The sequence below is a fragment of the Apus apus genome, chromosome 25, assembly GCF_020740795.1.
Source record: "Apus apus isolate bApuApu2 chromosome 25, bApuApu2.pri.cur, whole genome shotgun sequence".
NCBI lineage: Eukaryota > Metazoa > Chordata > Aves > Apodiformes > Apodidae > Apus > Apus apus.
This window is the reverse complement of record NC_067306.1, coordinates 3,577,649-3,591,779: the sequence shown is the minus strand read 5'-3', so window position 1 is coordinate 3,591,779 and position 14,131 is coordinate 3,577,649. Positions and strand designations below refer to the sequence as shown.

The window sequence follows — 14,131 nt, the reverse complement described above, 5'->3', positions numbered from 1 at the left end:
TGTCTCTTAAGAGCATTCTTTTGAACTTTTGGTTGATGAGGTATCCTTGGGTTGAAAAATCACAGAATCATAGAATAATTTTGGTTGGAAAAGACCTCTGAGATGATCAAGTCCAGGGACACCACTCCCTAGATCAGGTTGCTCAGAGCCCCTAAAGAGTCAAGTTAACTACAAGTTAACTTTTGGTATCATCTGAAGTTCTGCTGCTCCCCTGTGCTTTGTGTGTACCCACAGAAGTGCAGGCTGTTCCTTCGTAGCTGCTGTTGCCTGTTTCAATCAGCTTCTCTGCTTCTGGATTAAGGCCCTGAATATTTTTAACATGTATGTATCATTTAGATACTTTAAAGATGCAACAGGAGTCCCGTTGTGGCTGCGGATGGATTCATCCCCAGGGTGGGTCTCCATTCCCCACGCAACCCTCTGAAGAGATTATTGCTGTAAGCACAGTTAATCCCTGCAGGGCTGGGCTCACACACCCCTTCCACATCAGCACAGCCCTGTCCTAGGATGCCCTCAGCAGCTCTGGGAAGTTCAGAGTATGAATGTGGCAAACCTGCAGAAATAATGTTGTCTGACAGATTTTCTTCTGGTTTCAGGTGTTGGTGGACTTGGTCCTACTGGGGACTGAGATGATGTTCTTTCTGATGGGATGGCACAAGATGGAATAGAATGGGACGGGGAAGGGAAGGGGTAGAATACAGTACAGTACAATACAATAGATTGTTTTTCCTTTGGAAGGAGCCTGTGATGATCTTCTAGTCCTTGGACCTTCACCTTGAAGACTCCTTGATGAGCAAATCTTTCCAATTTCTCTGTGTGCAATCTCTGCCAACTTTTTAGCCCCACACAGTGTTGGTGCAGATAGTGGGGACTGTCTGAAACGAGATGTTCCTCTCTCAGGTGCTGGCTGTGAAGCTGTCACTTCTGAGCAGGTGTCTGGGTTGCACTGTTGGGGAGCTCTGCCTCCCCAGAGATGTGCCCTGAATGTCAGTTCCTGGTGCTGGCTCATAGCTCACCTGCTGCTGCCTTTTAAATAAAGTCAACATTGGTTTGGTGTAAAATAGCTCATAGAAGAGATGAAGACCATAGAGCAGTTGCTTCCAGCCCAGGCAGCAGTACTTATATCATCCAGGGCTGTTCAGAAGGTAAATTAATCCACAGGGAACAATCCTAAATACCTGATTCAGTGAAGAGTTTGCACATAAAACAACTTTAGTGTAAAACAGTGAAAGTTATGTTTAAAATTAACACAAGTTGATGATTAGAAAGAAGATCAGCAGGATTTATTAGCTCTTTTTTTTTCTTTTTTGTTGCTTCATTTAGAGAAAACTTAACTTTGACACATAGTTCTTTTGTTTTCCCTCACTGTGACGTGTTGGGAGATGACTGATTTCAGCTGCTGATGTGTTTCCACACAGATTAATTAACCAAATACTGAGATAGGATTTAAAATTAATGCACTCTCATGGATCAGGGGATTATTTTGTTTTCTGTAAATAAGCAGCACAGTACACCTGACACTGCAGACCTAGACTTGGAAATGGAGACTTTCTAGAAAACCCTTTCAAACATATTTCTCAAAATTAAACAATTTAAGGGAGCAAGAGAAATCTGTGAACATCTGTTTCTTCTTTTTAGCTTATCTCCCTCTGCTGAAGTGTAAATGTGTTTATCCGACACCAAACCCGTGTTTAAACGCCAGCAAGCAAATACCAGTTCTTAGCAGTTGCATGTGTTGGGTTTTAAATCTCCAAATATGTTACAAACAACTAAATTTTGGAACCCTTGGTGAGATACGAAGATACTGATCCCAGTGCTTAGACAAGAAACCAAATGCTGAGAAACAGAATTATAGAAATAGAGGTTGAAGCTGCATGGAATCTGTTGGGGTGGATAAAGAACAGACACAGTGAGAATGATAGGTCTTGATTTATTTTTTTTGGTGTGACTTTAGATGTGCCAGTAGTTAATTTTGATTCTTGTGATGATGTCATTTAATGTGTAGAATTAAGCAGATTATTCCTTGGAATAAGAAGTTCCTGGGCTTGCATTGAGGACAGAGGCCAGCAGCCTTGGGGAGAAGCCCCTGGCTTTAAGTGTCATCACTTCTGTGTTTTGTCAGGTCTAGATGGTTTTGCTGAGAATTTAAATCTTGTGAATCTATTCCTGTGCTCAATAGATAAACAACTGCCAAAAACATGTAGTTCTCTACTTCTGGATGATTGAACTCCATCCTCCCTCAGGTGCTTTTTGGCTGCAACTTCTTTTCTAGGCTGCTTCCTCTTAAAGCTTGACATAGAAAAAGTTTTAGCCAAGAAGCAGGTGAGTCTTGGGAGTTATTTACCATTTGTGTTTTATCAATACAGAAGTGGGTGTTGTGCTGGTGTCTGGGGCAGCATCTCCCCAGGTTTGGAAGTGGGCCCTGGGAAGGGGAGGCAGGGAAGGCTGTTCTGAGGAGGGGACGTGCTGGGGTTTGTGCTGCAGACAAGAAGTGGTGGATCCACACTGTGTGTCCAGGGACACCTGACACCGAAATCACCAGAGAATTTGGACTGGGAAAGGTGTTTACCAGGGCTCAGTGAAAATGATGGATTTCAGTGGCTTTAGCAAGAGGATCTACAAGCACATCTGAGGCTTTGGAATATTTAGGGTCAAGTTGAATTTCAGGAGTTTGAATAGCTGTGGAAAATGAGTGATAGGGACAATGGAAGGATCATCAGCTCTGGTTTATTGGGGTTTTTTTCCTCTTGTTTTCTTCTTTCTTTTTTCTTTCCCCCCCTAAGTGAGGTAGCAGGCAAGTTTGGCACACTCAGATGAGCTGATATGGGCTCTGTGACCTTCTCTTAATACCTAAGAAGTCTGGTTATGACCTTGAACGAATATGGGGGAGCCTAAAGATGAAAGGAAGGTCAACAGCCCAGAGGGTGTTACAGCCAGGGGGTAACAGCAGCAGGATCCAGAAAGACCAGCAGGGAGAAGATGTTAGTGGTTAGTGTGGTTATTTCCCAGTGTGAAAGTCAATATAGCAACAATCCTTATCTGTAAACTGAAATAATAGGGAGAATGTGGGGATTGCTGTCAGGGCTTCATCAAAGCCTCTTGTCAGTCAAATGAGGTCTTGAGTTCAGTTCCCGGACCAAACTAATCCCTGGGAGCTGGTGGTTAATTCAAGGCATTTGGGGGCTTTCTGTGCCTCTGGCTTTTCAGTGTCCAACATTGCAAGGGTATAAATTTCTGCAAGGGTGCCCTGGCAAGGTGGTAGCAACGATGCAAATTAAAAGATATGAAGAGCACTGATACTGTCTTTTTCTATATAATTTCTGCTCTTGCTGGAATTGTCTGTCCAAATACAATGCTGTGCATCATTTTTAATACTCCTTGTAGTTACAAATGGCTTTTAACAGTATGAGCCAAAACATTAGAGCCTAAATGTTCTTTGAGAAGTAGCAAGCAGAAACAGTATCATGAAACTAAATGCCATAATCTCTGATTTATGGGGATGTGGAAAATCTGATGAACAGAGTTTCTGGCTCTTGCCTTGCACAAGGCAGCGTGGAGCAGCGTGTGTTCAAGCCCTTCTTTCTTTGTTACTCATTTTGGTTCTGATTTCTTCTTCCAAGCTACTTTGACAAGCTACTCAGAGAATGTGGAACGCACTAAATACGGAGGAGAAAGCAGTAAAGAACTTGGATCTGGAGGAAACCTGAAACCTTGGCAGTCCCAGAAATCCAGCATGGACTCCTGCCTGTACCGCGTGGACGAGAACATGACGGCTTCCACCTACAGCCTGAACAAGATCCCCGAGAGGAACCTGGAGACTGTCCTGTCCCAGTCAGTGCAGTCTATTCCTCTTTACCTTATGCCACGGCCAAATTCAGTAGCAGGTAAGAAACATTTTTTGCCTTTGGGTCGGAGCAAGACACGGTGCATTGGTGTTCCAGCCTTCTCCATGTTCTCATTATCCAATGGGAAATCTCCTTTCTGTCATCACTGGCATTAAGCATGAAAAACATTGTCTTTTCATTGGAGTTGTTGTTTCTAAATGGAAAATTCCTGGGGGGAAAGCTCATTATGTTTAATGGTTATTTCAGCACTCGCTGGTCCCTTTTTTTGCAAAATTGTGCAACTGTAAGATTGTTGGACAATATGTCTTTTTTTTACAAAGTCTTTGCTGTCACTACCATTCAAATAATCTTGGGCTTAAAGCTCCCTAGAAATTCCAAGACATGGTGGCCATTTCTCCTGTTTCCAAGGATTCATTGCAAGTAAAATCAAGTGTCTGGTCTCTGAAGATCTTAAGAACTTCAGAGTGAAGAGAATTATGATAGTTTCTGTCTAAAGGAAGGTTGTTATGGATCCCACCTCTCTTGGTGGACTCTGCCCGTTGTCTCAGCACGTGTTTGTGCACGTGCTCCTTTGGCTTTTGCAGCATCTGGGACTGGCTAATGACTGCATTTATTTTTTTATTTTTTGTTTTGGCACAACATCAAGATTTTCTTAGATTTTATTTCATGTCTGCTGCTCGAAAGATTTCTAAATGATGCTGTGACAGATCTTATTGATGTCATTTAACAGCCTGCTAAGCTTCCCCCTGGAGTTGGTAACAGCAGGACGGAAACAAGAGATAGGATTAAAAATTCTAAAGCTTTACTGAAAAGCTGCTTGCCAGGAATTATTCTCCTTTGCTTTGCTGCCCCGTATTTTTTGTCATGCTGGGTAACTTCTCTAGGGCTAAACATCCTGTTGAGGTGGTCTGTGTGTGTGGACACATGGAGAAATACAGTCTTTGTCCTTTTTGCAGAGTCCCTGCAGGCTTCTCCTGCTGCCTGGAAGCACGGATGCTGCTCCAGAAAACCCAGCCTGCACAGAGCCCAGGATATTGTCTGTGAAAACAGCATCTCTTGGCAGGGCAGGCTGCATTGCATAACTAGATTAGGTTCCCTTTTTAATCCCCCTTTGGACATCCACAGGCCTGAAAGTGATGCAGAAATGAGATTTTGTAGATGCTGAAATCTGGGCACCCTGAGCATGGAGGAACAGCATCAGGTGCTACTGAAAGAGAAGCCTGAGATTGCAGAATGGAGGGAGGGGGTAGGAAAAAAAGTAGGAAGTTCCTCTGGCATAGCCCCATTCCTTGAGATTCCTTGCTTATAAATGACACCATGTAAACACTTTTAGAAGAAAACAGGGCAGGCCAAGTACCTTGCATTTAAATAAGTGTGTGTAGATTCTATGATTCACTTACTTTGGAAGTCATTGGCTTGCTTGGTGCATTTGAAGGCAAATACTGATTCAAAAGAAAACTATCTGGCAAGGTTTGGGAACATCTTTTCCACCTGACTGGTCTAATTTCACTGGGGCTTTGCTGCTTTTAAATAGCCTGTCGGGTAACCTAGTGCATAAATTGTTGTGGTAGTAACTATGGGCCAGACTGTAAGAGCTGGCTCTCATCAAGTGATCTCCTGTGGTCTCCACTGAGTTCATGGCACCAGAAAACTATGTTTTCCAGGTAAGAGATTTGGATGGGATTTTTCCCCAGACCAGTTAATCTTGTTATCTCTCTACCTGTATGGTGGGAGAAGGAAACCAGCTGTATTTCATGATTGGCTTAAACTGGAATGCAGGGGAGTTCCACCTCAACATGAGGAAAAACTTCTTTGCTGTGAGGGTGGTGGAGCCCTGGGACAGGCTGCCCAGAGAGGTGGTGGAGTCTCCTTCTCTAGGGGCACATTTCATGGGCCTGTGCCTGTAGGGTGAGTGGAAGGGGGAGATGCTAGGACTGCAGGAGGTTTAGTGCAGACACAAAGTCACTTCCAGCCACCCTAAACCCACAGGTTTTTAATTGCAGCATTTCAGCTCCAATCTGCTCCTTCACACTGAACATCTAATCAACTTTACAAGAGTAGAAGAGCATGAAGGACTTCTATAAACAGACTTTGATGGTTTATCTCTTTTTTTTTTCTCTCCTGTTGTTCACCTTTTGTCCTCTCTGTGTATCTTATTAGTTTTCTTAAAACTTAAAAGAGTTCAGGCAATTTGAATCACAATTTTTTGCCAAACCTAAGCCCCTCCTTCCCACTCCGTGTTACTGTCTCTGAATCTTGTGTAGCTTTTGATTGCAACAAGATCTTGTAAAGATTTTTACATGGTCATTAGACATTGTGGGGAAAAAATGTTCCTCTCAATTGTGAAATTTTCTGGCTTTCAGTTTTGTTGAATTGTTACATCTTGTGTTGTCTGGCAAGGGGGGGAGGATGCAAAGTCCAGTGCCCTGAGCTACTCTAGGGAGCTCAATCAAAATATTTGCCCATTTCACAGTGAAGAATTCATGTCAGCCTCACAGGCAGTCTTTGAAGAAGTCATTTAATTAATTACTTCAAAATAATAATCTTGTTATGGTAATTGACCAAAAACTAAAGGGGAAAAAAAGCAGTGTTGGATACAGGCTACTGAGCAGCCTAATATTGAGCAGCATGATTCCCATCAGTACGTGTTTAATGGGAATTTTGGAAATGGTTATCAAAAGCAGAAAGAGCTGGTGATCTGCTAGGACTGGTTTTAAGTTTTCTGTGTGTAACTGGGAAGTTTATCTCCTGCAGTGGGGTTTTCATTCCTTCATTCCAAAATATTCTGTCATTTCCTTGCCTGAGAAGGGTCCTGACGTGGCAGGAGGGGTGAATTCAGATGCAAGTGATGAGAATTTGTTTTGTTTTGACCACAGTTTCTCCCGTCTTCCAAGCCCCACCAGCCATGTGCTTCAGTTCAAAAATGCAGTAAAAAAAGAGCTTGCACTGAATTATCTGCCAGTTTTCACAGAGGGAGAAAGTTTCTAGCTGCAGTTTCTGCTCCAACCACATTTACTCATGTAATGATAACACCTTCAGCAGAGACCAATAAATTATTCCTATTTAATCTAGCATTGTAAAGAAGACTAAATTCTCCCATGAGCCAGTAACATTGGACTAGTGGAGTTACCTTCTTCAGTTCAAACAACATTTCTCTTATTTATTCCTTTATTTTTTGCTGGTCTGTTAAAAGTTTAATTTTTTCTGCCTCTGATTCTGGCCTTATGAAGAGATAAATGTTAAAATCCAAACTAAGGAGCTCGAAAGGAATTGAAGAGGGGGCTGTGGGCTTCAGCATGAAGTGCTCTGTGGAGTTGTCTTTCATGTGGAAGGAAACACCACCTGCCTTTGGCAGCCTTTGTGTGCGTGAGGTGGAGTGAGTTTTGTGACTGGGAGAACTCAGGTATTAAGGGACTCCATGTCTCCATCTTCCATGTGTCTTTTCATTTGTGAACATCAACAGGAGACCAAACCAGAGCAAACAGCCATGGGGCATGAGGAAAAGTTCCCAAAACACTTCTTTACTCCTTGCTGGGGGAAACTAGACTTGGTTTTTCTTGGCAACATTGACTCGGTGAAGTTACAACTCTGTATTTTCTTAAAAAAAACCATGAAAAACACAATAACCAGAGTATTAGTTGTGGAAGCCAGGTGTGATGCAGTTGTTTGCTTTCTCCTGGCAGCCACCAGCTCAGCCCACTTAGAAGACCTGGCCTACCTGGATGAGCAGAGGCACACTCCCCTGAGGACCTCCCTGCGGATGCCGCGGCAGAGCGTGGCGGGCGCCCGGGCACAGCAGGACCTGAGAGGTGGGAGCACCTGGGGCCTCGGGTCTGGGGTCTCTCTGGGGTCTCTGGGTTGGGACCTTCTGCTGCAGCTCCAGGTCCTCCTGAAAATGCTGGAGCAGGACTGTTCTACAGACAGTAGTGATGCTTCTCTGTGAACAAGAGAGAGCAAGCCCTGTGGGCAGAGGTTGAGGGAACCTGTGGATGTTTGGTTTGGAGAAGAGGAGGCTGAGAGGAGACCTCATTGTTCTCTACAGCTCCTTGAAAGGAGGTTTTGGGAGGTTGGGCTTTTCTCCCAGATGAATAGCAACAGGACTGAAGTTGTCCAAGGGGGGTTTAGATTGGATATTAGGAAGAAGTTCTGTACTGAAAGAGTGGTCAGGCCTTGGAACAGCCTGGTCAGGGAGGTGGTGGAGTCACCATCCCTGGAAGTGGTCAAGAAATGTGTGGATGTGACACTTCAGGGCCTGCTGTAGTGCTGTGGTGGGGTTTTTGTGAGTTATGTGGTGTTGTTGGTTTTTTGGGGTGTGTGGTTGTGGTCTGGTTTGTTGCTATTGTTGTTTTGGACCAATACTTGGGTAGTTCCTAAAAAAAAATGAGACCTTTTGATGGGCTGCTGGTTTTTTCTCCTTTTTTTTTTTTTTTTTTTTAATTGAATAAAAGCCAAAGCTTGTGGCCCAGCCTCACAGCATGCAGTGTGTCTCAGTGGGGAAGGAGCCAAGTGCAGTGTCTGGAGCCACCATCCTGACCTGTCCCTCGTGCTCACAATGCCAGTATTCAGGCAGCCCTTTGGCTTCTGAAAGGCCTTTTGAGAGGGAACGTTTTTGTGGTTCTTCCTGGCAAATTCCACAACAAAAAAAAACTGAGCAATGAGAAGAGGAGCCAGAGCTGACCTTTTGATTTATTTCCAGGCAGCTCCAGCTAGATTCAGCCCATGGCTTTGGGGTTACAGCCCAGCCCACAACTTCCATCATCCCCCTTTGAATCTGAGCAGGGGCTGTGGCTGCACCCTCAGGCCACCCCCGTGACAATCCTGCACCTGCAGCAGATCTTCAGGTTAATGCTTCATCCCCAGCATTTGTCATTGTGCAGATGAGTAAATCATGGAATGGGTTGGGTTGGAAATGACCTTAAAGATCATCTAGATCCAACCCCCTGCATGGGCAGAGACACCTCCCACCAGCCCAGGTTGCTCCAAGCCCCATCCAACCTGCCCTTCAGCACTTCCAGGGACAAGGAAGGGATGGCCAAGAAAGCTCACTTGGGATTGTTCCTGGTTGTTGCTGTGCCATCAGACTAGTTTGTTCTTCCCTGTACTTAGGGAGAGGGACTTCTAGTGGTGCTACCTCAGACTTTTCTCTGGGGTGTTTCTGAGAAGTGTCCACCACCCTTGGGTCAGGAAATCAGGAGCTGGGGGGTGGCAGGTTGGGTTTTCACCCAGCACCACAAGCATGACCTGCTACAGCCTGGTTGGGATTCCTGCCAAATGCATGAGCCCCCCACTGGAAAAAAAAAAAGAAAAAAAAAGTGGGTTTTGTGTCATTTTGGATCAGAGTCTGTAATGAAATCATATTGGCTGGTGAGGCAGTTATAAAAATGTATTAGCAGGCAGAAAGTGAAGAAAGCAAAGTTTGACAGACAAAATTTCCATATGTTCAAAGGGAGCAGCTTGCCAAGGGTTGGTAATTTGCAGTGATTGCATCCAAAACATTAAACTTTATTGCAGGAACAGAATCAAATTGTTTTCCAGACACACTTTTAGAACCATGTAGCACCACATCTTTACTTTCTTCTTCTTGTTCTTTTTTGTTGTTGTTCCTCTTTTTTTGGAGGGAAGGTTGTATGAGAATAGCAGCAGCCTTTCAGCTTTTTTGGAGTTTGCTTCTGATCCTAGTTAAGGTGCTGTGCTATTTTTAAGAAGAGAGGGAGAAGAGGAGGTGAAAAAACCCAAACCACCACTATTTGGAAATATTTTCATTGGGTTGAATATGTGAGGGGTATTTTTTTTCCCCAAAAAATACTCCGTGTTCCAGATATTACTGTGGAATTGCATCGATCGGGGCTGTTACCAGCTCTTTGTTCCAACTGGAAATCCTAAACTTGGGTTTAATTTGAATGTCTCTCATCTTGGCCTTGGGCTGAAATGCAGAAGCAGTTCCTGGCCCTGTGCACTGATTTGTTCCCAGTGTTCCAGAATCCCAGTTCAGAGAAACTAAATGGGAGACTGTCCCTGCTATTTTTTGTTAAATCAGTTATTTTAAGCAAGGGAGTAATTTAGCAATCCCAGTGGCCAAGAGCATGACAAGTATTGGTACCAGCAGCAGGTTCTTTGTAGGATGGTGAAGGTGATTTTTGCTTTGACTGTTTTCAGCTGGTGGGATTTGAAGCTGTTGGGGGTTGTTGTAGCCCTCAGCAATGGTGGCTGAGATGAACCTTGGAGCAGGAGCCAGATGGCAACCAAGTTACATGGTATTAGAACATCCCAGAGGCTGCCATCATGGTTTTGTTTTCTCAAAAATGTGAATGTCAGCACAGAAGAGGCCATGAAGATGCTCTGAGGGCTGGAGCAGCTCTGCTCTGGAGACAGGCTGGGGGAGTTGGGGTGTTCAGCCTGGAGAAGAGAAGGCTCCAGGGAGACCTTAGAGCACCTTCCAGTGCCTGAAGGGGCTCCAGGAAAGCTGGGGAGGGGCTTGGGACAAGGGCAGGGAGGGATGGGATGAGGGGGATGGATGAAAACTGGAAGAGGTAGATTGAAGTGAGACATGAGGAGGAAATTCTTGGCTGTGAGGGTGGTGAGACCTTGGCCCAGGTTGCCCAGGGAAGCTGTGGCTGCCCCATCCCTGGCAGTGTTGAAGGGCAGGTTGGATGGGGCTTGGAGCAGCCTGGGCTGAAGGAAGGTGTCCCTGCCCATGCAGGGGGGTTGGGACTGGTTGGAATCTGTAAGGTCCCTTCCAACTCAAACCATTCCATCGCTCTACGACACTTGAAAGAAATTGCAGTCTCCAGTGAGTGCAGGACATAAGCTCAGACCTTGGGCTGGTGTTTGGGTTCTTGTTTAACAAAGGACACAGATGCTGATTGATACTGTGTTATGCAGAACCACTGCTCATTGTGAGAAATATGAAAGTGTTTCTCACTTGGGCTTCCTCCCAGCACTCTGGCAATGTCCAGGCATGCAGCTTGGCCCTGCAGGGGCTTTCTTTGGCCAGCAAGGTGGATCTTCTAGCAGGGAACACTGAAAGAGCAACGAGACACATCTCGACTTAAATGTAAAACAAGTAATGAGCTGTGGGTGCTGGTTGCCAGCATAGCTGGGAAAAATCCCTGTGTGAAGAGAGAGGAGTCTGTGAAACAATTTCTGAACAGGCATTTTGGAGTCTTTCAACTAAAAATGCACTTTGTGTAGCAGAGGATGGACCTTCCTCTGATTTTGCTTCTGCTTGTTTCAGCCCAATGACTTTTTTTTCAATCCTGCACATAATGAAACCAGCTTTGGTTTGATTTAATTGAAGTTTTCAGCTACAAAAAAAGAGCCAGGATGGGTGTGGAAGGCAGTGTTTCAGCTTGGGATTTGAATTTATTGCTTGGGATCTCCAAAAGTTTGCTCAGTTTCTCAGCAGCTCTCATGACAATTTTACACCAGACCTTGTTCTGTCCCACTCCACACACTAATTTCTAGTGTGGGTTTAATTTATGTTAAGGTATTACCAAAGTTCTGTGTATTTCTGGGATACTCTGGCTTAAATTCTGTAAAGTGCTTGATGAAAAAAAGGAATATAAAGCCCAGCAAGTGTTTTTCAAGGATGGGAAGGCAGTTTATCCCCATACTTTGATTTTCAGAAGTACTCAGGTCAGGTGGTTTGATAGGATTCATCCCAAACGTGTGCACCTGGTACTTCTGAACCTTTTTACCCTCTTCTCCAGAGCCCTTTCCATTAGGTTTTTCTTCAGTTTGCTGCCCCAAATGTTGATGCCCTTTCCCTGAGATGTGGGATATTTTTTTTTGTCAACTCTTTCAATTGAGTTTAAAATTCCTCTGGGGCTCTGGGGTCTTTCCCTGCCTTTGTTCCTTGCCTGCCTGTTCTTGGGGACCACAGACTGTGGAAGGTTATAAAAGAAACAGTAACGGGAGGATTTTGGCAGGGTTTAACAGACAGTGTCAGAAATTAATGAGGGTCTGGCACATGGCTTGCAGTTAGTCAAGGGCAGGCTTAAATTATTCATAAACCTTCTCGACAGTCCAACTAGGAAAATGTTGATGCTGCTTTTGTCTTCCAAAGATGGTGTGGTGACATAAAACGTCTCCTGCTGGCACGTGGAGGTGGTTTTGGTGGCTGGTGGGACAGAAAGCATGTTCTCAGTACTTGTGGCCAAGCCAACGTGGCACTGAGTGTTTTCTTAGCAGCGAGATGCTCACCAGCATCTCCTGCCCTCCAGGAGTCCTGGGGTTACAAAGCCTGAAGTAATGAACTGTCCTACCAGGCTAGTGGGAGAGGTTTACTCTGCTGTGGTCAGTGACTGGTGGTGTTGGATGGTCTGGAGGAGCAGGAAGGTTGGATATAGGTAGATCATAGAATAGTTCATAGAATGATTCATAGAATGGATCCGTTGAAAGGGACCTTAAAGATCATCTAGTTCACCAAGTCCCCTAAAGATCATCTAGTTCCAGCCCCCAGACCCAAATAAGTGGGGATGTTTCTTAGGATTTTGTTGAGCCTTTTTTAGGACAGGAGGTGCTTTGCTCAGGTGACCTCCAAGATGTGTATATTCACGTGGAGTCAACATCCCTGGACGTATTCAAGAAATGTGTGGATGTGGCACTTCAGGACATGCTCTAGTGGGCATGGTGGGTTTTTGTGGGATGTGTTTTGGTGGTTTTGTGGGGCGTGTGGTTGTGGTTTGGGTTTTTTGGTTTGTTGGGTTTTTGTTCTTTCCCCTGGGCAGATGGTTGGACTCAGTGATCTTGGAGGTCTTTTCCAACCATGATCATTTTGTGTTTCTATAATTCATGTCCACTCAGATCAACACCAATCTTTAGGCCATCCTTTATTTGGGCTGTTGTGGTCCAAGGTGCAGGTGTCACACAGCCTCAGAGCCATCTGCAACTCTGAAAAGAAACCCAGTTTGGAGTCAGGTCTCCACCATGTAAAGCAGGAGTTCATTGGATCCCATGGCTTGTGTATTTAATCAGTCTTGTCTCTACATTAGCCCCCAAGACCATTTGGTACCTGTCAGGCTCCTGGCTTTCAGAAGAGCATCACTGCACATTTTCCCTCACTGACTCACAGAGCACGTGGACACACCCACGACGAAAGCTGGAGCTTATCGAGCACACATCTCAGCCTGATGTTTTCCAAATGGAGTAGTTTGATTATTTTTTTTTTCCTCATGTATTTTTTTAATTCCATATTCTATATATAGCATTGGTGACATCATAAAAAAAAAAAAAATCATAATCCCTGATCAGATTCCCTGCTGGAATGCTTCATTTGCATCCCTGGGAACCTGCTGCGGGGTGTCTCGGCCCATCCGTGTGCTCGAGCTCGTGCAAGATGCCATCCTCTGGTGGGAAGCCCATCAGTCCCACTGAGGCTGAGAGCCAGGAGCTGTGATGGGGACATGGGAACACGTGTCCCCAGGGCTGCCTTGTCCCCACCAGCTGCCTCCTCCCCTCGCATCACCAGGGATTTTGCTTCTCCAGCACCTTCCTGAGCCAGCACGTCCCGCTGCGCTCGCGTGACAGAGCCTGACAAGGGGAATGGAACAAGCTGCCTGTGAGCTCATGCAATTCAAAAGCCATCTCCACCCTGGGATAAATTGAAAGCACATTCATCATCTTCAAGTGGGAATAAAAATACAGCTCCTGTCTGCAGCGTTGTCTGTATCAGCCAAAAAAAAAAGAAAAAGGGGGGAAAATTCAAAATATGGAACATTTTAAAATAGGAGCTGTTTTCCTCAGGTGTGATGTCACATTGAATTCCAGCCCCTTTATCAGCTCTGAAGGGATGGATGAGCTCCTTGGCCAGCTCTGGGAAAATCTGAAGGTGGTTCAATGGCTTCTGGGGAAGGGTCCCAGTGCAGGGATGGGGTCAGGGTGTGGGGATGGGGTAATTTAATCAACTTTTTTTCAGTGAGTTCAGTACAAAAGTGGGAGCAATAGTGTCATCTCCAGCCCTGAGGACATTCAGGCCCAGCCAGGAGGCCTGTGGGTGGATGAACCCACCACCCACACATCCACATGGCAGGGGAGTGGGTGCAGAAGTGAGGGACATCATCAGCAGCTGAGTGATGGTGGTGATTTTTAAGTGCCTTTTAGAACTTAAAAGAAACCAGAGGGGTCTCTACTGGAAGCAGCTAATGCCAACCATGGCAGCAGGATCATGCCAAGAGAGAACACAGGACAAACCAATGGGGTTTCTGCTGAACTCCTGCAGCCCTGCTCAGGGACCTCCTCCTCTGAGGTTTCCTGGGATTTCTTTTGGAATGTCCCATGAAGGCATC

At 45.1% G+C, this 14,131-nt stretch overlaps 1 protein-coding gene across 7 annotated transcripts in view; it reads left to right on the top strand.

The window, feature by feature from the left end:
• Positions 1-14,131, top strand: part of TANC2 (tetratricopeptide repeat, ankyrin repeat and coiled-coil containing 2) — a 231,370-nt gene that overhangs the window by 149,819 nt on the left and 67,420 nt on the right. For all 7 annotated transcript variants that reach the window (XM_051640273.1, XM_051640277.1, XM_051640278.1 and 4 more), the window contains 2 exons: positions 3,621-3,884; positions 7,529-7,654. In XM_051640273.1, coding sequence (XP_051496233.1) covers positions 3,621-3,884; positions 7,529-7,654 — 390 coding nt within the window. The remainder of the gene's footprint in view (positions 1-3,620; positions 3,885-7,528; positions 7,655-14,131) is intronic.